A 19,538-nucleotide genomic window follows, 5' to 3' on the forward strand; every position below is an offset into this window, starting at 1 on the left:
TGAGGGAACTGACACTGCTTAAAACGCTGCCCCCACTGCACTGACTTACCAAGTGCTGTTGGAAGCAGAGGGGCTGTGTGGTGGTGGAGGTGTTTAGAACAAGGGGGTCGGTCCCAGTTGGCACCTACCATGGCACCAGTAGCTCCACACACCTCCCCTGAAGGCCGAGATCCCCCTCTGCTACTGCTTCCACCTGGCACAAAAACAATTCATTTTTTTTACTTAAATGTGTTCTCTGTGTAGTGAGAGTAGGGGTGATGCTGTGCACGCAGCCTGCCATTAAACAGGCAGCAAGGCAGAAAGCTGGACGGCCTGGTATCTTTCACATTTTTTATTTTTTTCCCTCTGGTTATTCACCACACAGATTTAAAAGGTGGCAGCTGGGGGCCCCAGCAGTAAAATGTTAGGCAGCAAAGCGAAGGCAGCGATTTGGCCAGCGGCAAGCTCTGCTGGGCAGTGAGCAGCTCCAGCTCTGCAGATTTCCAGGTGATGGCTCCTGAAGCGCCCAGGGGCTGTTCAGCTCCGTTTTTCGTTTTTTGGCCCAGCTCCCTTTTTATTGCCTTTGACACTCATGAGAAGAGACAAGCTGCAGGCTGCTCAGCTGCCTTCCCTCTCCCTCGCAGCCCCAGAACGTGAAGATGAATATATCAACTTCTAAAGAGGAAGATGAGCGATATTTCCTCAGCTTTCACTGGTTTAAAGATAACACAGAGCTTTTTTTTAACGCTGCTTCTTAACGGTTTTATCACAATACGTTGCAGTCGTCTGGCCTTGCGGCACAGCCAGTGCCGTACATGAGCAGGCCTGGAGGGCTGTGGTCACAGAAAGCACCCCCGAAGTTTACAGAATCACTGAAAAGCTCACCAAAATTATCAGTTTTCTCTCTGTGCTGCTTGTAACAAAGGGAAGAAGGAACATCCTGTACTGGGAAACATCTGACATGAGCTGTCATAACCGCTTGGCATTCAGGAGCATGACCTAGAAATTCTGGGCTGTGTTTAGAAACCGTAATACTCACCCAAAATGCGCAGCGGAGGGTTTTGGCTGAAAGCATCTGAATTCGAGGGGGAATCTGCATGTCGTTGACATGGGACTTGAATGTGTGCAGTCTCTGATGCGTCTTCCCGGGGACGCTATCTGAGAAAAAATCAGTATATGGGGAATATTTCCACCTCACTTGGATTGCAAACATTTTGCTGCCTCAGTAAAAAGGAAAGAGATTGAGCTGGTGACATCCATGGGAAATAAATGCCTAAAGCCTACTCCCTGTGTCAAATTTACCCCTCTAGGTGTATCTGTAAAAGTCAGATTTGACTCCCCACATCAAATTTTGCTTTAAATAGTGGTAGGTTGGGAATATCAGTCACATTTCACTTAGTTATTACTGCTTATTGCTCACTTAGTGCCAAAGTTATTATCAACCCCTGAATGAGCATCACCACCTTGCATTTCACATCACAAAGCTCTACGTGTCAAAATAATTATTTTTCCTCCTCTTGCATTATTCGTGGGAGTGGATTTTTCCTCTACTCCAGCTGCTCATGGTTATCTGTTAGCTATGCACAGCTGCTCAGCCACAGGTGGGTCGTCCTTCTGGCTCAGAGGTCTGAAATGGCACATTTTGGACATGTCTGACAAGGCCTATTGCTCTCTTGTGTTGTGCCAGCGCGTACAAATTTCATTAGCAAGTAATTCTCTAATTTGGTAATCAGGAAGTGAAAAAATAGAGATAAAACACACGAGATGCACCAAGTAGTTTTTGTTCTATCATTCCTGAAAAGAAGCTGTGCTGCTGGATGTATTATTACACACTCAAACACACCTGAAATCAGGAATTAAGGGAAATTCCACTTTTTCCTTCCTTTATTATCTGTTGAAAAAAGCCTTTCTCCACACCCGCTTTAAAATATAACTTACAAAACTCCCAGATTCACCACTTGGGTCGTCGTTTCAAAACCCGGAGCCTTACACGTGACCGTAGCACTGCCACCAATTCCCCTGACATCTTTTTTGGGGCTTTCTCTGCTTTTTTCCCCTTCTCCCTCTCCCCCAGGCCCTGCCGTTTCATTCCCCTCCTTGCTGCCGGCAGCCCCGCCCCCGTGCGTAGAGGCCCCGCCCCCTGATGCATAAGCCCCGCCCCCTGATGTACAAGCCCCGCCCCCTATGTGCTCAAGCCCCGCCCCCTTTGTATAAAAGCCCCATCCCGGGTGTTGAAGCCCCGCCCCCTGGTGCAGAAGCCCCGCCCCCTCGCCGCGTGGCCCCGCCCCCGTGACGCGGCGCGGCGCGGCCATGAGGCTGACCCGCGGGGCCGTGCTGGCCCGCGCCAAGGCCGCCGCGCTCGATGGGGTCCGGCGGCTGAACTGCTGGTGGGGGGGGGACGGGGACGGGGACGGGGACAGATGGAGATGGGAAGGGCTTGGGGACAGGGCTTGGGGACACGGCAGGGGATGGGGGTGGAGACAGGGACGGGGATGGGAACAGGCAGGGGGTGGGGATGGGGGTGGAGACAGGGGTTGGGGACAGGGGATGGAGATAGGGGATGGGGACAGGGACAGGCATGGGGACAGGGGATGGGGACAGGGACAGGCATGGGGACAGGCAGGGATGGGTCGGGCAGGGCTGAGGACAGGGCAGGGGATGGGGACAGGGTAGTGGGTGGGGTGGGGTGGGGACAGGGACAGGGGATGGGGACGGGGATAGGGATGGGGATGGGGCAGGGGATGGGGACAGGGATGGGGATGGGGACAGGGACAGGGGATGGGGATGGGGACAGGGATAGGGATGGGGATGGGGACAGGCAGGGGATGGGGTTGGAAACGGGGCAGGGGATGGGGATAGGGACGGGCAGGGCTGCGGTCAGGCCTGGGCTGGGGACAGACCAGGCTGGTGGGTGACACACACCCCTCAGGGTCCCAGATGGGACATGGTCGGGCACGGGGCAGGCCCGGGGCTGTCCCCCGGGTGTGGGGACAGCAGGGACGTGGTGGGGGCACAGCACAGGCTTGGGACTGTCCCCCAGGTGAGGGGATGGTGGGCAGAGGGCTGATGCCGGGGCGGTGCGGGGACACCCGGCCCTCCCGTGACACCCCTCTCCTCCCGCAGGGGCAGCCACCTCACCGATGTAAGTACCGCGCTGCTGGCCAAAATCCTTCGGGGCTGGCACCCGCCTGTGCCCACATAGCAGACAGCAGCCTGCACGCACACAAACCCTGTCTGTAGGAAAGGGCTGCCCCGGTAAGAGGGACGGAGCCGTCCTGGAGCCAGCACGGAGAGCAGCGGGGTGCTGGTGGGGCAGAGGGTGGAGGAGCTGCTGGATCCGCGCTGGCTCTGCCAACAAATCCCTCTGGCGGTGCCTGGGTCAGATTGAAGCAGACCCGAATTCCTTCTGCTTTTATCTCGCTCGGGTGCAGTTCAAATCGCTGCCTGTGTGTTTACTTCTCCCTGGGAGTGCCGCTTATTGCTTCTCTCTCTTCCTGCCCAGATCTCGATCTGCCGGGATTTGCCCAACGTCGAGGTGATCTCCTTCAGGTGAATGCCAAATCGCCGGCCTTGGGGAGGGCGGAGGAGCTCACGTGCCTCATGGGGCCGCGTCCTGGCCTTTGGTTCCTTATTGCCTCTGGGACTGCGTCCCTGAGCTGCCGGGCTCTCCTTGCTACCTGAGAAAACAGTCCCTGTTTCAAGGGCGGTTCAAATGTCTCAGGAATTTCGCTCCCCAAGTCATACTGCAGGGTTTCTATGGGATTTTCAGGGCCTCCGTGTGGGGCCAGCTTGCAGAAGGCTGGTTGAAATGCCTCTGGGATCTCACAAAGCGCATTTCTCCCGTCCTTCATCTGTCCTGGGGGTCGCGCAGAACCTCTGCTGTCTTCAAATTTACATTTTTTGGCTTGGGAACCTTCAGTGGCTTCTCCTGGCCTGAGGAGCTGCTGGAGCAAAGGGTGTTGGTGTGATGGGTACCCGGGGGAACCAAAAGCTGTCACTGAGCAGAGAGCAGTGCCCGCTTTTTTAATTCTTTCCTCTGGTTACCGAGACAAAATGCTGCCTTTCTGCTCCCTGTGAAGCTCCTTAGCGCTGCCCTTGCTTCTCCGGGAGGCTTCTCAGAGAAGCTGGTGCAGGAAAAGGGGCTGAAAAGCTGCCGTGTGGTGAGGGCGGGTGGGCTCCCCAGGGCAGGTGGGCTCCCCAGGGCTCCCCGCCCGCTCACCCCCTGCTCTCCCTGCAGCGTGAACGGCATCTCGGACCTCGAGCCCCTCAACCAGTGCCAGAACCTGAGCGAGCTCTACCTGAGGAAGAACAACATCGGGAGCCTCAACGAGCTCTTCTACCTCAAAAACCTGCCCCGCCTGAGGGTGCTGTGGCTGGCTGAAAACCCCTGCTGCGGGCCGGACCCCCACCGCTACAGGATGACGGTGCTGCGCAACCTCCCCGGCCTGCAGAAGCTCGATAACCAAGGTGGGTGTTGGCAGGGGAGCGAAGCTGGAGAGCAGGGACGTGCTGCTTCCTCGTGCTGCTTCCTCGTGCTGCTTCCTCGTGCTGCCTGTCCTTTGGCCCTTCCGTGCTGGCGAGGCTCAGCCAGGCGGAGGCTCTCCGGGAGCCATCGCTCCGGAGCTGTTTTCTCCCTTCTGTGCCCTGCAGCCCCGGAGTTAGCACTCGTGGGACTGCAAGAGGCTCATTATAGCCCAGACTGCGCTGCTAATTAGTGGTTTTTCCGGAGCTCTCTCCTTTGCTCTGGCCAAAGATGGGTTCTGTAATTGGATCTGCGGTTACAGAAAAAGAGCTTTTCCACCTGCTAGCAGTAATTTGGTGGCTTTTGGAGCCTGCGAAGCATCTTTTGCATCCCTCCCTGATACCTTCCTCCTTTTGGGAGGTTGCTGACAGCCGCCAGTGTTCTCCTGTGTGGGTTTTCCTGCAGGAGGAGGCTGAAAGCAAAAGGCTAGTACAAAGCAGAGTTGTTGGGTGAAGCCCCCGTGGCGCAGCTCTGCAGCAGCAGCACATTCCTGGCCACGGCTGCCGTCTTCCTGGGCTGCTGGAGCTCCTTGCAGCAGGCTCTAGGCTGTTGTTTTGGCTTTTGCAGCCGTGACAGAGGAAGAACTGTCCCAGGCCCTGCTTGATGGGGAGGAGATCACAGCCCCGCCGGCCAGGAGGAGCGTGGGGAACGGCTGCCCCGAGTCCGCTGAGCCCAGTGCTGCTGAATCCACAACGGAGACCGAGAGCGAGCTGCTGAACTTCGGCCTGGAGGAGACAAAGTGAGCTGCTGGGCCTCCCGGGCTGAGCTCCGGGGTGGGGTGAAAGGACTCTGCCAGCCGAGCCCGATAACTCTGCGGCCAGGCCGGCAGCTGGCGCGGGTTCCTGTTGTTCCAGTCAGCGTGGTGGAGCCGTGCTGGGGTAGTGGCGCTTGTGGCTCTGGTTCTCCATCTGCAGAACCGGCTCCTCTGTAGCTGGCTGCTTGCTATCAGCCGCGGGGATCCTCGCTGGTAGGTGAGCTCCTGTCCGGTCCTGCTCAGCTCCTCTGCAGCGTGCTCTGGCGCACGTCTGCCCGTGGCACGTGTCGATGTGGTCAGTCCCAGCCAGCCTCAGGCATGAGGAGGGAGCAGCTTCCTGGTGGCGGCACGCCCGTTCTCATCCTCTGACCGTGAGGCTTTTACTCCAGGGGGGAGTTTTGCTCGGGGTGCTGCGTTCCGCAGGCAGTGGCGGTGTGTGGATAGACGTGCTCTGAGTCCTTCGGCTGGATACTCCCTGCGTGGCTGCCTGTGATTGCAGGGGACTGGCCTGGCAGAGTCAGGTTTTGCCATCTGGTCCTGGTAACATTTGCTCTTCCTCCCTTTTTCTTCAGCAAAATTCGAGAGCAGCTCGGCATGAAGCCTGTTCCCAGGGACAAATTTTCCTCCTTTTCACCTCGAGCGACGGACTGCAGCCGAAAGAAGAGAGTGAGTATCTTTAAAGACCCAAGTGCTTTTCATCCTTAAGACGCCATGCAGTGTTTTTGTTTTTTTTTCCACCGAATGCGGAGGAAGCCTGGCGGGGTTTGTACTCTCCGTCTGTCTGCACATAAGCACACGTGTCCTTACGTTGGGGCTGTGCTAAAAGCACGCACAAATTGGGCAGCTGGGGGACAGGAGGCTGCCGAATCCAGTGCTTAGGTGGATCCTCAGCCCTCTCAGTGCTTTAGCCCCAGATGAACCTCGTGGATCTTGGCTGCCCAGCCGGGAATTGCTGCGTGCTGGGCTCGGTGCCATCGCTTCAATTGGCACGGGAAGGCCAGAGCCAGATCTGGACCATGTTCTGCCTCGTTCCACTGGTTGTTGCTCGCAGTTTCATTCATTCATGCTTTAAGCTTCCTTTGCAGTACCACGAGTACTGCAGGCCTTGGCCTTTTTCCTCTTTTTTTTCCTTTTTTTTTTTTTTTTTCTGGGAAAGAAAACATTAAACAAGGGGACTTGGCCACAGACTGCAGCTGGGGATGTTCAGGTTGGACATTAGGAAAAACATTTTCCCTACAAGGTACGTGGGGAGGCTGTGGAATCTCCCTCTGGAGGTTTTCAAGACGTGGGTTGACAGAGCTGCTGCGCGGTGCTGGCAGCGGTCCCACCTTGGTTGGAGGTTGGGCTGGGGACCTTCAAAGGTTCCCTCCAGCTGCTGCTGTTGGGATTCTCTGCCTCAGAGCTGTGGGGACGCATCCTTTCCCACTCTACACACATTCACACTGGAGAGGGAGGGCGACTGCTCAGCTGAACGTGCTTTTCCTTCCCGGAGCCAGCTTGGAGGGTGCCCAGGAGGCAGAGGCGTGTGGGCAGCTGGTGCAGGACTGGGTGGACGAGTCTGTCCTGCGTTCCTGTCAGCCTCCTCCCAGGCAGCCTCTGCCCCTCTCGGCTTCAGGGGGGGGTTGGTTTGTCCCCGTAGGTGCAGGTGCCTGTTGCAAAGTGCTGGCAGCAGTGGTGGTGGAGTTCCTAGAAGGAGCAGCCCTTGGAAGATCAAGTACCCCGTTCTCGGGGCTGGCGCTAACGTGCTTGTATAAAGCAGTGTGTGTCTCGTCCCGACAGAACAACGTGCTGAATGCCGTCCTGCTTCTCACGAAGGAACTGGACGCGGAGGGTCTGGAGATCGTCCAGCAGACCGTGGGGAGAAGGCTGCAGGCCTTTCGGAAGAAGGAGCTGCAGGAGGAGTGAGGGTGCCTGTTGCAAAGCTCCCTGGAGCGCTCTGAGCCGGGGAGCCTGCCCCAGCCCAGCAGCACCGCTCTGCCCACACATGCCTGGCTACAGCCAAAGCCTCAGCGCTTTTCCCTGCGGACGGGGTGATGCTGGCTGCAAGGAAACTGCCCCTTTAGCTCTCCTGACATTGCCCCTGGCTGTGCACGTCGCGCTGGCAGGATCCGGCTCTCGGGAGCTTTCCTCTTTGCATAGCAGGCTCCATTAAATCACATCGCGTGTGGCTGGGGCCATTTAGTGGGAGCCGCAGGGGGATCAGTCAGCAAAACCCAGCAGGGCTGCAGACAGAGGTGCTGCTGTGCTCTGTGACTGAAGGCGTTGGCAAAGCCCGCCGGCAGCCAGGAAGATCGCTGCTTTTAGGTTGTTCCCTGTTGGGCCAACACGCAGCCGGTCACGGCACCAGCTTTGTGTGTAGCAGGCTCTGAAGGCAGCTTCTGCCACAAAGATTTGTTTGAATCTGTTGGGAAGAAGCTGCCTAAAAAAATCGTCAAGAGCTGTCTGGTGCAGATGGTGAAGGTCAATGTCAAATTCTTCATTTATCTTAAACTCCTGACTTTTTCTGGCCCTTGTTAGCACATCCAGCATCTGACTCGGCAATGAGGTGGCCCAAAGAAAACCTTGGCGCAGCCTGGGTGAAGCAGCACATCCTGAATGCTCAGCTGTAGTTTCACCTCTGCGTGTCCCTGCAGGCATTAGAGCAGCTTAAGGAAACTTAACCTCGGAGCGAGATGCCCCTGTGCATTTTGTGGTTTGGGAGAAAAGCCAGGCGCTATTATCTGATTGCACAGGTATCCAGGGCGGTGGTAAGCTGCAAGATGAGTTTACTAAAATTTTACAGAGCTGTTAAATACTGACTGAAACGTTGTGACATACCAAATAAAAGCTATTTTCCCTCTAGGACGCCTGAGTTGTGGCTGGGGCTCAGCAGCCATCGTGAGAACAACTGACTCTGGGCATTGCTCTGTTATCTCTGGGTCACGGCTCGCATTGTTAGCCGCAGGGCGGCTGCTGGCCCCTGCTCCCTCCCGCTCCACTGGACATGAAATGCTTCATGCGCCCGCAGTGCTGCTCGAGAGCAGAGTAACTCCCTGCTGCCGAGCTGCTTTCTGAGGGTGCTGCTCGCAGCAGCAAGTGCACAGTGGCTGCAGGGAGTAAAAGAGACCGAGCAATGCTCAGTGTGTTTCATGCAGAGGTGCGAAGCCTGCCGGGGCAGCACCCAGGTGGTGGGGACGTGGCCCTTGGTGGCCTCTCGTGCCTCTATTCCTGGTGTCAGCACAGGTCCCCGAGCCCCCCGTGCTGTGTCACGCTGGTGGGAGGGAGCGCTCCTCGGGGACACGGACTGCTATGTGGCCTTGGTGTGAGGGGGCACAGCTCGTCCTCCGGGTGAGGACTGCTGATGCTTTCAGCTCCTCGGATGACCTAGTTCTTGCCTGCTGTGTTAAACCCGGCTGCGTTTAACCAGTTCGTGTGATTCATAATACGCCAGACTTCCCTTGACAGCCAAGGCCCCAGAGACTTACCCGTCATCTCGTGTGCATCTTGCCCTTGCGCCGAGGTTAAATCTTCTCCCAGGCTGCCTCGACAGCCTGCTCGGCGGCAGAAATCGCTCCTGGTAGACACCCCCTGGCCTGGTGCCCCCCGTTTTGCCAGGAGGAGGGTGGCCAGAGCAGGCATCATGGTTTGCCAGGGGGGCTGGGGGGCTGATGGAGCTGATGGAGCGAGGGTTTGCCATGGCCTGGGGCTGCTCCACCGCAGCTCCTCCTCTCCCAGCTCACAGAAGCTGTGCTGCTAATCCCCAGCAGCGCCACTGTCCCCGTGCACAGCTCCCCGCCTACGTGCCGGGCTTGTCATACTTGGCTGCTGCCACTGCTCCGGCCGCCAAGTGCCCCTGCTGCTCCCGAGCCCGCCGTCCCCCTGTCCCCTGGGGGACCTGGCCCCAGTAGGAGCTGTGCCTGGGGTCCCCGGAGCAGGTACAGCCCGGGAAAAGCCGCGATGTTTCCTTCATCAGCAAGTTCTGCTGTCTCTCTGCATGCTCAGCTCTGGCAGGGACAATGCGCTAATCATCGTCTTTGTCCAGAGCTTAAAATAAGCACCGTGGCCAGCTAGGGGAAAACAGCGTTGCCCTTAAAATCAAAGGGGGCTCGCCACTGGGGACAACTCCACGGGACAGAAAACATCGCTGTGTCCAAACCCCAGGACCGTGACACATCCCCGTGCTGCTGATGTCCCATCGACCTGGCCCCAAGAGGGACGAGTCCTGGGAAATTTGATGTCTGGCATCGGTCGAGCCCCAGTGCTGCGATCCAGGGCTGTGGCGCTTGGCAGCCACCCTGAGAAACTGCGTGAAAGCCACGCGTGTCGCCCCGAGAAGTCAGCTTTGAACTTCCCTCGAAGGTGGGAGCCAATCCAAGGGGGAAGTGATTTTCCTCCCGGGTCACGAGGTCGCCCCGCAGAGGGATGTTGACTTTGCACCCGCTGGAAGGACCCGCGCATGGGAGAGGCCGCCCGTGGTCCTGCTCTCCCAGGACCCCTGCTTGGGATGCACACACCATGGAAACCTCCCAGCCCAGCGTTAATCCAGCTCTGGCACGTCGCCTGCAGCTCAGCTTTCTCACGCCCGCTCCCCAGAAACCAGCCTCAGCATGGGACTGTCCCCTGATCCCAATGCCCACCCCATGGGGACACGGCGCCCAGTGACCACACCGTCGAGGCAGCTTTGGCTCCAGCAGGTTTTATCTCTAGATGCGAGCGACGCCGCGGTGGCACGAGGTGCGGCGGGGTCACGGAGCGGCGGTGAGATGACGGGCAACAGCCCCAGGGCCACGCGGTGGTGGTGGTCGCAGCCAAGCATCATGCAAGGTGGCCAGGGACAGGGGCTTGCTGAGACCTCTGCGTCGAAACGACTCGCAGGGGATGGGGCCGGGGGCTCCACCGGGCAGAGGAAGCCCCCAGGGCCATCCCCTGCCCGCTCCGGCACAGCGGCGCCTGCTCCTCCGCTCCCCTCCCGCGCCGAGCGCGCTCAGCTAAAAGCAGCACTTGGTTGGGGCGGTCAAGCCACGGAAGAAGGAATCAGGATAACCCCATCATTAAATAACAGCAATAAACTAGAAGAGGATGATTACGGGGCTGGGCTGCGCGGCCGGGCTCCAGGAAGCCTCCTTGCCCCGGCTCTGCGCAGGGCCCAGCCCTTGGACCAGTGATTTCAGGCAGGGTTTGGGGACGTTGCGCTCGGGGACAGCCCCTAGAAGCCCTTCTCGATGCTGAGCGTGCGCCGGGTGACGTGCTCCATCTTCCCCGAGATGTACTCGGTCAGGCTGATCTGGTAGTTGGCCAGCATCTTCAGCATCAGCCGCAGGTTCAGCCACCACTGCTCCTGGGGCAGCCGGTGCCTACGAGGGGGGGACACGGCTCTCCAGCGGCCCCCGGGGACGGCAGCCCTCGCCACCAGCATCGGGAAGGTCCCCACGGACGGGGGACGGGGACTTACTCAAAATCCGTGACCTTCTTGAGCTCCGTCACGGGGCTGAAGGCCACCACCTTCTTCCTCAGCCCGATCACGCAGGCGGAGTCGGCCGAGTTGGCAAACACGCGCCCTGGGGGGGACGCGGCCGGCCGCGGTCACCTCGCCATGGGGACAGCGGCCGAGCTGCCCCGTGCCACCGGTGTCCCCCCGACCCTTGGCTCACCCTTGCGGTAGACCTCCTGCAGCTTCTCCGACATCCACAGCACGGCCTTCACCCCCAGCTTGGTCCCGTAGTTGCGGTCAAAGGGGGTCGGGGCCCCTCCCTGGGTGCAAAGAAACGCCGATGTCAAGCCCCCGCGGCACGTGGCACGGTGCTGGTGGCCCTCCTGACCCCGCAGTACCTGCTGGAGGTGGCCCAGGACGTTGATCCTGCAGTCGAAGATCCCTTTGCCCTCGGAGGAGTAGAGGTTGTAGAGGAACTCGGTGGTGTAGTGCTCGTGACACTTCTCGTTGCTGGGGGAGCAGAGGGAAGGGGTTGGGGGGGCCGCTCCTTCACTTGGCGTCCCCAAGGTGCCCCTGCGCCCCGGGGGACCCCCGACTCACCGCAGCACCAGCCCTCTCTGGATGTCCGTCTTCATTTTGTCAGTCAAGTGCTCCACGTTGGCCTGCGAGACAAACCACCGGCACCTCCTACATCCCCCCCACGTCCCCCAGATCCCACCAGACCTCCTCCGGAGCCCGCCCCGTCCCCGTTTTCCTTCCATGTTTTCACCCCAGCGATGCTGTCAGGAGCCCAGGGGCTGCTCACCTTCAGGTCGTGGATGGTGAAGGGGTCTTCGTACACGTAGGCGGCGTCGGCGCCCACGGCGATGCCGGTGACGGTGGACAGGTACCCGCAGTAGCCGCCCATGGTCTCCACAATGAAGACGCGGCGCTTGGTGCCCGACGCTGACTGCTTGATGCGGTCGCAGCTCTGCACCGGGACAAAATTTGGGACGGGGTCACAAGGGTAAAGCCCGCTGGGGGCGAGTGGGGGACCCCTCGCCTCTGCCCCTCACCTCCATGGCTGCGTTGACGGCCGTGTCCGAGCCCAGGCTGAAGTCGGTGCCGGGCACGTTGTTGCTGATGGTGGCGGGGATGACGCACATGATGATGCACAGCTCCTCGTACTGCCCGCGGGCTTCCACCAGCTGCAGCACCCCCTCGTACGCCTGCCATGGGCACAGCCCTCAGCAGGGTCCCATCCCTCCTTGGTGTCCCCACGCAGAGGTGCAGGAGGTGCCACCTCCCTCCGGTGACACCGCGGGGCGCTTTTGGAGCCCTGCCCTCCCCAGCCCGTGCCAAAGGCTCTCCCCGCACCTCGAAGCCCCCGATGACCAGCAGAGCCTGGATGTTGAATTTCCGCACGTTCTCCACGATCTTTTCCATGCAGGTCTTGGGCAGAGTGCTGCGGAGGGGAAGGGCGGCGGGGTGAGGACCATGAGGTCCTTGAGATGCCGGGTGACAGCGGTGCCCCCCCGGCGCTCACCACTTACCGCTTGGTGCCCAGCATGGAGCCGCCGCGCCCCAGCCAGCCCGCCACGTCGTGCCAGCCCACCTCACGGATCTGCAAGAAGCAGCGCCCGTTTTTGGGGCTGGGGACAGCACGGCCACCCCTCTCACAAGCTCTTTGGGGTTTTCGGAGCCGGCGCGCTGACCTGTCCCTTGGCCAAGCCCTCGAAGCCGTCGTTCACCGCGTAGACGGTGTGGCCCTGGCAGATGCTGATGCGCACGGCCGAGCGGACGGCCGCGTTCATGCCGGCGGCGGGGGCACCCACGTTCAGGATGGCCAAGCTGAAGGGGCTCTGCGGGGACGGTGGTGGCACAATGGGGGCAGCAGCTTGGCCACTGCACGGGCCTGCCCCCCTCAAAAGAGGAGGTGATGATGGAGGGGACGTCCCGTCGCTCTCCCTTACCTTCTCCTGCGCTGGCTTCTGGTGTGCCAGCATCTTGTAGATGTTCCAGTTGTTTTCAAAGCTCCTGCGACGACAACGATGGCTCGAGTGGAGAGCCCTCATCCCAGCAGGACCCTCTGGGGACACCTCCCAGCCCCCTGTGGTGGCCACCACCCCGCTCCTCACCTCCCGCGGAGCTGGATCGCCTCATCAAACCTCTTCTCGTCCATGGCCTTCTGCACGTCCTTCGTCTTGGGGGAGAGATGAGCGCCGTGACGCCCGTGCCTGGGGTGATGGGAGCAGGACGACCCCAACGCCCACCCCAACCTTCCGGGGATGGGTGCCACCACCGGCTCCACGCCCCCAGGGACCCCCAGTGCCACCGTGTACTCACCACCTGGACGCACTCCATCAGGGGCAGCCGCACCGACTGGTTCCCCGACAGGCTCACCACGCAGGCGGGGGTGTCCGGGGTGGCCTCCAGCAGCGCCATCACCGCCTCCATCCCCATCTTGCTGCTCTGAAAAGGGTTTTGGGGCAGGGGGTGGGGGGGACACCCATGGGGGCGTCACTCTGGGGCCACCCTTGCCGATGCCTGCACCTCGCTATGGGTGTGCGCGGTTAGGAATCAAGCAACGGGGCGTGCCTGATCATTTCCTATTTATGATCGGAAAGCCACTGAATTATTTAAAAGCGGTGATTTCACAGCAAATTAAGGCAAATGGGGCCATCACTCTGCCCAGCTGCGCCTGGGGGGAACTGTGTGAGCTCGATCCAAGCTGGCACATCCTTGAGATGGGGCAGGGTACCCCCAAATCCCCCTTCTGCCATGCTCCCAGCCTTTTTCCAAGCCCTTTTCCCCTCCCGCAGCAGCCCCCCTCCCTGCCCGGGACCAACCAGCACGCGGTCGAAGGCTGAGGGCGTCCCCCCGCGCTGCACGTGGCCCAGGACGGTGACCCGAGTGTCAAAGCCCAGGCGCTGCACCACCAGCTGCGGAGCGGAGAGGCCGTCAGGCCGGGCAGGATTTAGCCACGGCCGGGGGGGCGGGTGGAGGTGCAGGGGGGGGCCTTACGTCCTTCACGTAGTTGGAGGTGATGGGCTTGCCGTTGCGGTCGATGGCGCCCTCGGCGATGATGATGATGTTGAGCCGCGACCCTCGGCTGCGCGTCTGGCGTGGGGAGGGGGAAGGAAAAAAAAACACGTCGGCAAAATCAGCGTTATTTGGGTCCGTCCCTGCACCCAGCACCATTCCTGAGGTACCCGGTGGGGGTCGCAGGGGACGGGTCCCCTCTCACCTCCCCGAGCCTCTCGCACATCATGTCCTCCCAGCCGTCCTCCGGAGGGGATTCGGGGATGAAGAGCCAGTCGGCCCCCGAGGCCAGCCCGGACACCAGCGCCAGGTACCTGCGGGGAGTGGCGTTGGCACCCGCGTGTCCCCAGGGTCCCAAAACGCAGCAGTGGCGGCGCTGCCCCCCGCTGTGCTCCTCACCCGCAGTGCCGGCCCATCACCTCCAGCACGAACGTCCGCTGGTGGCTGCAAGGAGAGGAAAAGGAGGAAGAGGAGGAGGAGAAGGGAGGCTGGGCGTGCGCCCACGGGTGCCGGGGCCGAGGGGCAGCCCGTGCCGCTCACCTCTGCGCCGTGGTGGTGATGGCGTCGATCACCTCCATGATGCGGTGCAGCGCCGAGTCGGTGCCGATGGTCATGTCGGTGCCGCAGAAGTCGTTGTCGATGGAGCCCACCAGCCCCACGATGTTCAGCCGCCCGTTCGCCTTCGCCACCTCCTCGCTGATCTGCCCTGCTCCCCCGATTCCCCGCCACACCGGGCTTTGAGCTCCGGACCCCTTCCCACCTCCCGTCTCCAGGGGACCCCCACATTCGCCCCCCTCGCCCCCACGCACCGTCCCGCAGCAGCTCGTCCAGCAGCCCGCCCCACTCGGCGCGGAAAATATCGGCCCCCGTCAGGCTGCCGTCGCCGCCGATGACGCAGAGGTTGGTGATGCCGTGCTCCACCAGGTTGCGGGCGGCACGCAGCCGGCCCTCCCGGGTGGTGAAAGCCTTGCAGCGGGCGCTGCCGATGACCGTGCCGCCCTGCCGGGGATGTGGGGAGGGACACAGGGGACACGGGAGGTGGGGGGGTGACGGTCCCCGGCTCCTCTGGTGGGTTTAGGGTTAGGGTGAGGGGCGCCGGGCGAGGCTTACCAGCTGGATGATGTTGGAGACGCTGAGCCAGGTGGCTTGCTTGATGTTGTCACCGCCTTCCACCAGCCCCTCGTAGCCCTGCGGGGACGCAGAGGTGAGGTCCCCGAGCGCAGGACGAACGGGTGAATGAATGGAAATAGGGCCGAGGGGCTTTTTGGGGGAGCAGGGGGTGGACAAACCTCGTAGATGAGGAAGACCTTGGCTCCCACGTAGATGCCCATGCGGGTGACGGCGCGGACGGCGGCGTTCATGCCTGCCGAGAGGAGATGTGACAGCGAGTGGCACGGGGGGGGCTCCACGGGGAGACCCCCTCCAGCCAGGAGGGGACCCCCGACACTTCCATCGTGCTGGGGCATGGCTGTCCCCACGTGTCCTGTGTCCCTCGTGTTCCCATGTTCTGTGTGTGCCATATCCCACGTGTCCCATGTCCTCATATCCTGTGTCCCCCATACCCTGTGCCCCTATATCCCATGTCCCCACGTCTCCTGTATCCTGTGTCCTCTGTATCCCATGCCCCGTGTCCCCCATGTCCCCGTGTCTCCCATATCCCTTGTACCTTGTGTCCCATGTCCCCAAATCCCGTGTCCCCCATGTCCCATGTCCCCAAATCCCGTGTCTCCCATGTCCCATGTCCCCATATCCCTTGTACCTTGTGTCCCATGTCCCCATATATCATGTCCCAAGTCCCCAAATCCCATGTCCCACATGTCCCATGTCCCCATATCCCTTGTCCCCCATGTCCCATGTCCCCATATCTGTTGTACCCCATGTCCCAAGTCCCCACATCCCGTGTCTCCCATGTCCCATGTCCCCATATCTTGTATCCCCCATGTCCCCATACCACTTGTCCCCCATGTCCCATGTCCCCAAATCCCTTGTCCCCCATGTCCCATGTCCCCAAATCCCATGTCCCCCATGTCCCATGTCCCCATATCCCTTGTACCCTGTGTCCCATGTCCCCATATCTCATGTCCCAAGTCCCCGAATCCCGTGTCCCCCACGTCCCAAGTCCCCGTATCCCTTGCCCCCCCCGCCCCGTGCCCCCACCCCGTGTCCCCACGTCCCGTGTCCCCGTGGCGCGTCCCAGAGGCCCCCGCGGCACCGAGGACTCCGCACCCGCCGCATCCCCGCGGCCGGGGGGGGGCTCGGCAGCGGCCCCCGGCCTCTCCCCCCTTCCCTTCCTCCCCACCTTGCGCGTCGCCGCCGCTGGTGAGCACGGCGATGGCCATGCCGGCCCCCGCCATCCGCAGCCGCTCCAGCTCCGCCGCCGCCATCGCTGCGCTCCCGGCACCGGCGCCGCCGCCGCCGCCGCCCCGCCCCCGCGAGGCCACGCCCACGGGTGACCACGCCCCCTACCGGTGACCACGCCCCCTCCTCCCGGTGGCCACGCCCCCGGTCCGGCCCGGCCCGGCTCGGCACGGCGTCGGGGGCCGGGTTGGGTTGAGCCGAGCTGAGCCGAGCCGTACCTGGCCGTGTCGTACCGGGCCGTGTCGTGCCGAGCCGTGCCAAACCGAGCCATGTCGTACCGAGCCGTGCTGAGCCGTACCGAGCCGTGCCGTGTCATACTGTGCCGTACCGAGCCGTGCCGAGCCGTGCCGAGCCGAGCCGAGCCGAGCCGTGCCGAGCCGTGCCAAACCGTGCCAAACCGTGCCGAGCCGTGCCGAGCCGAGCCGTGCCGAGCCGAGCCGTGCCGAGCCGTGCCGTGCCGAGCCGTGCCGAGCCGAGCCGTGCCGAGCCGTGCCAAACCGTGCCGAGCCGTGCCGAGCCGAGCCGTGCCGAGCCGAGCCGTGCCGAGCCGTGCCAAACCGTGCCGAGCCGAGCCGTGCCGAGCCGTGCCGTGCCGAGCCGAGCCGAGCCGTGCCGAGCCGTGCCGAGCCGTGCCAAACCGTGCCGAGCCGTGCCGAGCCGTGCCGAGCCAAACCGTGCCGAGCCGTGCCGTGCCGAGCCGAGCCGAGCCGTGCCGAGCCGAGCCGTGCCGAGCCGAGCCGTGCCAAACCGTGCCGAGCCGTGCCGAGCCGTGCCGTGCCGTGCCGTGCCGAGCCGAGCCGAGCCGTGCCGAGCCAAACCGTGCCGAGCCAAGCCGTGCCGAGCCGTGCCGTGCCGAGCCGAGCCGAGCTGTGCCGAGCCGTGCCAAACCGTGCCGAGCCGTGCCGAGCCGAACCGTGCCGAGCCGAGCCGAGCCGAGCCATGCCAAACCGTGCCGTGCCGTGCCGTGCCGAGCCGAGCCGTGCCAAACCGTGCCGGGCCGAGCCGGGCCATACTGTGCCGTGCCGAGCCGTGTCGAGCCGTGCCGAGCTGTGCCGGGCCATACTGTGTCGTACCGAGCCGTACAGAGCCGAGCCGAGCCGAGCCGTGCCTTGCCAACACCAGCCCGCCGTGCAGTCCCCATGCCCGTACCGGGCCACTCTGCAGCTGTTTCAAGAAGCACCCGTGCCCCCCAGTCCTTCCCAGTTCCCCCCATTCCCTCCCAGTCCCTCCCAGTCCCTCCAACCCCCTCGCAGGCCCCCCGTGGCGCCCGGCAGGGAAGGGGTGCGGCTGTCCCGGGCTAAGGAAATGGGAGCGCCTTGGCTGGACTCCCACCATCGTCCTCCTCCTCCAGCTCCAGCTCCACCTCCCCGGCCCCGCTAAATTCCCCCGCTGCCGCCCGTCCCCACACATCCCATCCCTCCCGTCCCGTCCCGTCCCGTCCCGTCTTGTCATGCTGCTGCTGCTGCTGCTCTGTGGGGCCCTGGGCTGCGGGGCGCAGGGCACAGGTAAGGCCGCTCGGGGCTATGTGGGGCACCGCCGGGTTGGTGGGCGAGCGGTGGGCTTGGGGTCACGCTGCCACCGCCGGCTGTGGTGACCCCGATGTCTCCCGGCAGCCCCGCTCGCCTTCACCATGCTGCAGTGGACGCGGGTGTCCAAGGGCAGCTCCGACTTCTGGGGCAACGCCACGCTGGGCGGGCGGCTCAGCCACCTCCTGGAGGGCCACAACGTCACCCAGGTGCTGCCGCTGGAGCCCCCGGCCGCCTGGGAGCAGCGGCAGGAGGCGGTGGGCAACTACCTGACCTACTTCGGCGAGCTGGTGTGGCTCTTCAACAAGGAGAGGCCCATCAACTGTGAGTGCTGGGGCAAGGGGGGTGCGTACGGGGCCGTGCTGACTCGGTGCGTGGAGGTGTTGGGGGTGCTGGGGGTGCTGAGGGTGGTTCTGGTCCCCCGCCCGTCCTCACGGCCTCCCTGCAGACACGCAGAGCCTGTGCTGCCGCCTGGGCTGCTGCCTCTTCCCCAACGGCACGGCCCGCAGCTTCTACGAGATCACCCTCAATGGGACGGCCTTCCTCACCTTCCACGTCCCCACCGCCACCTGGGAGCGCCGCTGGCCCGGCAAGGACGCGGTGGCCTCCTTCGCCCAGCGGGAGCTGATGAAGTACCCGCAGACCACCCGGGACCTGCAGTATTTCCTCAACACCACCTGCGTGGACATCCTGCGGGCTCAGAGCCCCGAGACAGGTCCGTGCCGGGGACGATGGGGGTGGCCGGGGATCGTCCCCTGCTCCCGGGGGCTCGTCCCTTGAGAGCAGGGGGTCGGGGTGACCTGCCCTTGTCACCTCCTCTCCCCTCTTGCAGGCAAGCAGAGCAGCCGGTCGCACGCCCCGCTGGCGCTGGGTCTGAGCGTGGGGGTCTTGGCGGTGCTGGGCATGGCCGGGGGCATCTTCTTGTGCACGGGTGGCAGCTGCTAGCGGTGGCCACGGCCGTCCCACGTCACCCCACGGAGGCAGGGGACCGACCCAGCGTCACCCCACGGAGGCAGGGAACAGATCCTGTGTGCCACAAGCCCTTCGCTGGTGGGTCCCCCGGCTGGGATGTCCCTCCGCTGCCTTGGGGACAGTCCCCACGCTGAGTGCCGAGGCTTAACGCAACACCACGCTTGGCCGGGATGGAAAAAACGGGGAAGGGGAGCGGTGAAAAATCAGAGAAGAAAGCCAAGAAAGCGTTCAAAGGCTGGCGCTCAAACCATCACGCGTCCCCATTCCGGTAGGGATGGAATGGGGGAAGGAAAGGTGGCACACCTGGGCGAGGACCCACCGGTGGCCATCCACTTCCACGCACGACAGCCCTGCTTCGGTTTTGGTGCAATAAAACCCCTTCTGCCCACCACCCTGTGCCACCTCGCCTTGCTTTGGGGCCGGACCGTGCGTCCTGAGTTCGCTCGGCCTCGGGGGAGGCTCGTGGGGCTTGCGCTGCCTGAACTCGTCGTGATCCCCGCGCCGCTTTGTTTTCACTGCAGCAGGGATTTTTCCCCGGGGCCAGCCGGCTCAATTTGTTTTTCTTTCACTTATCTCCCTCTGGCACGCCAAGGGGGACTGGAGGGACGCGGGCAGTTTTCCTGGGCAGGCTGAAGCCTTCACTGCTGTCACCTACAGACACCGGCTGCCCAGGGATGGGGACTGGGGATAGAAGGGGCTTTGGGGGGGATAAAGAAAAGGATTGTTGGTGAAGCACATCCTTGTGTAAAAGCAGAGCTGCAAACACAAAGCCCCTCGCGGGAGCAGGGAGTCAGGCAGGGAAAGGGGGAGATGGAAAACGAAACGGGAACGGGATGGGGAGATGACCCGGCGGTGTCCACAGCAAGGGCTGAAGGAGGAGGGCTCCAAAAACCTCATCTGACCCGCTGGAGCTGCCAGGTGGCCCTGGCCGCCCTCCACCCCGAGCGGCGTGCTCGGCCGCCCCGCTGCTCCCCACCCTTCAGGGGGCTCCTCGGC

General features: G+C 62.5%; 3 protein-coding genes and 1 long non-coding RNA gene across 6 annotated transcripts; 2 read left to right on the top strand and 2 right to left on the bottom strand.

Moving 5' to 3' along the window:
* Positions 1-206: 206 nt before the first annotated feature.
* LOC137861482 (uncharacterized) lies at positions 207-3,384 on the bottom strand. The gene is made up of 3 exons (XR_011099620.1): positions 3,130-3,384; positions 1,019-1,137; positions 207-654 (listed from the first exon to the last, which is right to left on the bottom strand). It is a non-coding gene; the product is annotated as an uncharacterized lncRNA (long non-coding RNA).
* Positions 2,230-8,096, top strand: CFAP410 (cilia and flagella associated protein 410). Of its 3 annotated transcripts, none has more exons than XM_068692958.1 (7): positions 2,230-2,366; positions 3,103-3,121; positions 3,482-3,528; positions 4,217-4,446; positions 5,069-5,240; positions 5,828-5,921; positions 7,035-8,096. In XM_068692958.1, exons 1-7 carry the CDS (start codon positions 2,290-2,292, stop codon positions 7,158-7,160), a joined length of 765 nt encoding a protein of 254 aa, XP_068549059.1. In that variant the 5' UTR covers positions 2,230-2,289; the 3' UTR covers positions 7,161-8,096. The 3 variants fall into 3 exon arrangements, with proteins under 3 accessions (XP_068549059.1, XP_068549061.1, XP_068549060.1); XM_068692960.1 differs by having other exon boundaries at positions 2,285-2,346; XM_068692959.1 differs by lacking the exon at positions 2,230-2,366 and adding an exon at positions 2,909-2,961.
* A 1,818-nt stretch (positions 8,097-9,914) lies between these two features.
* PFKL (phosphofructokinase, liver type) lies at positions 9,915-16,147 on the bottom strand. The gene is made up of 22 exons (XM_068692954.1): positions 15,986-16,147; positions 14,976-15,049; positions 14,797-14,874; positions 14,496-14,685; positions 14,227-14,392; positions 14,086-14,130; positions 13,892-14,000; positions 13,669-13,764; positions 13,494-13,586; positions 12,991-13,116; positions 12,783-12,847; positions 12,618-12,681; positions 12,360-12,506; positions 12,198-12,268; positions 12,022-12,109; positions 11,721-11,873; positions 11,471-11,635; positions 11,266-11,327; positions 11,064-11,175; positions 10,886-10,985; positions 10,687-10,792; positions 9,915-10,588 (listed from the first exon to the last, which is right to left on the bottom strand). The coding sequence occupies exons 1-22, from the start codon at positions 16,068-16,070 to the stop codon at positions 10,441-10,443; spliced, it is 2,343 nt and encodes a 780-aa protein (XP_068549055.1). The 5' UTR covers positions 16,071-16,147; the 3' UTR covers positions 9,915-10,440.
* A 1,241-nt stretch (positions 16,148-17,388) lies between these two features.
* Positions 17,389-18,933, top strand: PROCR (protein C receptor). The gene is made up of 4 exons (XM_068692961.1): positions 17,389-17,549; positions 17,658-17,894; positions 18,019-18,285; positions 18,403-18,933. The coding sequence occupies exons 1-4, from the start codon at positions 17,495-17,497 to the stop codon at positions 18,513-18,515; spliced, it is 672 nt and encodes a 223-aa protein (XP_068549062.1). The 5' UTR covers positions 17,389-17,494; the 3' UTR covers positions 18,516-18,933.
* Positions 18,934-19,538: the final 605 nt, after the last annotated feature.

This window comes from Anas acuta, chromosome 9, assembly GCF_963932015.1.
Source record: "Anas acuta chromosome 9, bAnaAcu1.1, whole genome shotgun sequence".
NCBI lineage: Eukaryota > Metazoa > Chordata > Aves > Anseriformes > Anatidae > Anas > Anas acuta.

Bases quoted from the DNA above. Each gene is read 5' to 3' on its own strand.
- CFAP410 (XM_068692958.1), top strand. From the start codon at position 2,290: ATGAGGCTGACCCGCGGGGCCGTGCTGGCCCGCGCCAAGGCCGCCGCG. The intron at 4,447-5,068 runs GTGGGTGTTGGC...TGGCTTTTGCAG, and splicing joins GCAGAAGCTCGATAACCAAG to CCGTGACAGAGGAAGAACTG. The intron at 5,241-5,827 runs GTGAGCTGCTGG...CTTTTTCTTCAG, and splicing joins TTCGGCCTGGAGGAGACAAA to CAAAATTCGAGAGCAGCTCG.
- PFKL (XM_068692954.1), bottom strand. From the start codon at position 16,070: ATGGCGGCGGCGGAGCTGGAGCGGCTGCGGATGGCGGGGGCCGGCATG. The intron at 14,393-14,495 runs GTGCGTGGGGGC...TCGGGGGAGCAG, and splicing joins GGACGAGCTGCTGCGGGACG to GGCAGATCAGCGAGGAGGTG. The intron at 14,001-14,085 runs GTGAGGAGCACA...CACTCCCCGCAG, and splicing joins GTGATGGGCCGGCACTGCGG to GTACCTGGCGCTGGTGTCCG.
- PROCR (XM_068692961.1), top strand. From the start codon at position 17,495: ATGCTGCTGCTGCTGCTGCTCTGTGGGGCCCTGGGCTGCGGGGCGCAG. The intron at 17,895-18,018 runs GTGAGTGCTGGG...GCCTCCCTGCAG, and splicing joins CAAGGAGAGGCCCATCAACT to ACACGCAGAGCCTGTGCTGC. The intron at 18,286-18,402 runs GTCCGTGCCGGG...CCCCTCTTGCAG, and splicing joins GGCTCAGAGCCCCGAGACAG to GCAAGCAGAGCAGCCGGTCG.